Here is a 2,834-nt window from a genome sequence, read left to right as displayed (position 1 = left end):
CGGGCCCCGGCCCCCTAGCCTCCCTTCCAGCCTGCGTGTCCCTCTGCGGCTGTGAGGAGAGTGTGTTCCGGCAGCCCTTCGTCCTTGGCCCTGGAGCCTCAGCAAGGCCACATTTCTCTCTCTGCTTTCAGCCTGGCTCCGGCCAGGCCTCACGGAGTCGCTCTTGGGCTTATGGGACTGGGGGTCCTCGGCATGAGAAGGGGCAGAGGGTCCCCTAGAATGCTGGCCAGAGCGGCCACGGAGCCCACACACCACAAGTGGCTCAAGGTCAGGGCCACGCAGAATTCAAGCCTTGAGTCCTGCCCAGAGCGGCCCCTCCAGGGATGGCAGTTAGGCCTCTGCTCCCAGAGCCACAGGGTTTGACGGAGGTCAGATCCCCTTGGATGGTGGGGTAGGGGCGCTACACATCCCCAGGCGGGTCCTGGGCCCGTCCCCGAGGCCTGCAGAGGGCAGTGCCCCACCCCACCCGGGCACACGCGGGGGTCTCTGTGTGCGTTCCCGTAGCGGGATGAGGGCGTGAGGTGTCAGGCTGAGAAGTCTGCAGATCTCAGGTCGTGCTGAGGCGGGTTTGGGATGCTGGAGGCCCCTCCCGCCTCTGGGAGCCTCGGTCCTCAGCTCGGGGGACGCGGCGTCTTCTGTTCAGCCCCTAGTAGAGGCATGCTGGCCACTCCGCAGCCGCTGTGTCTGCCCTGCGGCGTCTCCTCTGCCCGGGGGGCCCTTTGTGCTAGCTGAGTGGGTCACAGGCGGGAGGGAGGGGTCATGGAGGGCCCAGCCCTGCTCAGCACCCTGCAGGGTCAGGGCCTGGGCGGGAAGCCCCCCTACCCTGCGCCTGGAGCCGGAGACGCAAACCCTCACAGGCCCTGAGCCGATGGCATGGGGCATCCCGAGGGCCCAGCCATGGGGGCTGCACCCACCGTGGGGTTAGTACCTGTGTCCAGTTGGCCGGATCCCCGACCCCCAAGAAGGGGTGGAGGGCAGGGTGGGGGTCAGACCGCTCTGCTCAGACGGGTCAGGCTGCCTGAGGAAGGAAGGAGGCAGGCGGGGCAGCGAGAGCCCCCCAGCGCCTGTCCCGGGCCTCAGTCTCAATGGTCGCCCCGCCCCCCACCCAGGCTCCTGTCCTGGATCTCAGTCTCAGTGGGGTGGGGGTTCTCCCCTCTCAGGTGCCCCCGAGGGAGCCGGGCCAGGGCTCTTGGACTGTCACGACCAGGGCCCAAGGGCCCCCAGCCTCCGTCAGCCTCAGCACTGCCCCCAGCAGGGCTGTGTGCCTTCGGGCTCCAGGGCAGTCCCAGCCCAGCACTGCTTGGAGAAGCCGTTGAGAACGTTTTTGTTGCCCAGTCCGGCATCCGCCTCCTCTTTGCTCCTGTCCGAGGGTCCTCTCCTCCTCTTCACGCACCACTGGGCCGCATTTCTGGCCCAGGCACTTCTGGCCTCAGACACGGGAGTGGTGGGGCGTCAGGCACTTGTCATGCAGGTTTGGGACGTGCTTGAAGCTCCAGGAAGGGGCTTTGGGGTCTCTCTCAGCCCCGTCGTCTCTCTCGGGTTTGGGGTCTCTCTCATCAGTCCTGAGACGCTATCTTGAGTGGCAGAGCGGGAGCGGGCGCTGGGTGTGCGAGCACCCGCTGAACGTGTGCGAGCACCCGCACGTCTGCTTTGCTGCAGATAAAGAAACTTGAGTCTCGGCTCGGCACAGACTGCGTGGACACAGACGGCAGCTCGCACGCGGACGGGGCTGAGTGGACGCGGGATCCCTGCACCATTTGTGAATGCCGCGTGAGTGTGCACCCGGGCAGGCCCCGGGGGTCCGAGCTCTCAGCTGCGGGGTCCCCTCTCTCTTCCCTCGGGAGCTGGGGCTCTCCCCCGCCCAGAACCATACGTAAAGGTTGACAGGCTCTCCCCCAGAACCATACGTAAAGGTTCACGGGCTCTCCCCCACCCAGAACCCTACGTGAAGGTTGATGGGCTCTTCCCCCAGAACCGTATGGGGACCCTGCCGAGCCTGGTCAGCACAGGAGTGTCCACACAGGCGAGGAGGGGCAGCTCCCTGTCTCTGAGCGAATGGACGGAGCAGGCAGCAGGGGCCTCGGGGGTGGGCCTGGCAGCGGCCCAGCCCAGGAGGGGCTTTGCAGCGGAGTTGGGAGCCAGCTGGGGATGGGTTTGTCCCCTGGGCGGGCAGAGCAGCTGTCTGGTGTCCCTGCTGTTGTCTGGTTTGGACACAGCCCTGCTGCCCAGCTTCTCTGTAGCCAGTCTGGTCAGCATGCAGGGATGTGATCCCCGGGGCCCCCAGGGCGAGGCTGACAGCCTGGGCCAGCAGGGAGCCTCTGGAAGGAGCCGGGTGTCTGCTGTAGACGGGAGTCAGCTGCCCTTTTAACCCCAGAATCCCCCCAGGAGGCCAGCCCAGTGGGCCAGGCACACCCGGGGCGGCTCCCAGGGCTGACGGCTCCGTGCTCTCCCTTCCAGGACGGGCAGGTCACCTGCTTCGTGGAGACTTGCCAGCCGGCTGACTGCCCAGCGCCCACCAGGGTCGGCGGGGCCTGCTGTCCCGTGTGCCCGGGAGACTCCACGGGGACGCAGCCCTGAGCGTCTGCGAGCCTGGAGCTTGTCCCAGCCCTTGGGAGCGAGGCCGCGTAGGCGGCGAGGCTGGGACGCGGGGGCCGTGGCTCGGGGAACCCCGGCCTAAGCGCTCGCCAGCAGACCACGGGGCAGACGCGTGTCTTGACTCCATGTTAAGGCTTCTCAGGGTTCTATTTAATTTTTTTTTAATGAAAAATTGGTGCTACTATTAAATTGCACAGTTCAATCATTTAGGCTCCTAATTGATTTCACCTAGTATCACC

General features: G+C 66.0%; 1 protein-coding gene across 1 annotated transcript in view; it reads left to right on the top strand.

The window, feature by feature from the left end:
- The window catches only part of PXDN (peroxidasin), a 40,178-nt gene extending 37,378 nt beyond the window's left edge, over window positions 1-2,800 (top strand). Inside the window, exons 23-24 of the mRNA XM_010848440.1 lie at window positions 1,660-1,770; window positions 2,458-2,800. Coding sequence (XP_010846742.1) covers window positions 1,660-1,770; window positions 2,458-2,577 — 231 coding nt within the window. The 3' untranslated portion in view covers window positions 2,578-2,800. The remainder of the gene's footprint in view (window positions 1-1,659; window positions 1,771-2,457) is intronic.
- Window positions 2,801-2,834: the final 34 nt, after the last annotated feature.

Source organism: Bison bison, unplaced genomic scaffold (genome assembly GCF_000754665.1).
Source record: "Bison bison bison isolate TAMUID 2011002044 unplaced genomic scaffold, Bison_UMD1.0 scf7180017864266, whole genome shotgun sequence".
Lineage (NCBI taxonomy): Eukaryota > Metazoa > Chordata > Mammalia > Artiodactyla > Bovidae > Bison > Bison bison.
The sequence above is the reverse complement of the archived record's forward strand: the minus strand, read 5'-3'. Positions and strand labels throughout refer to the sequence as shown.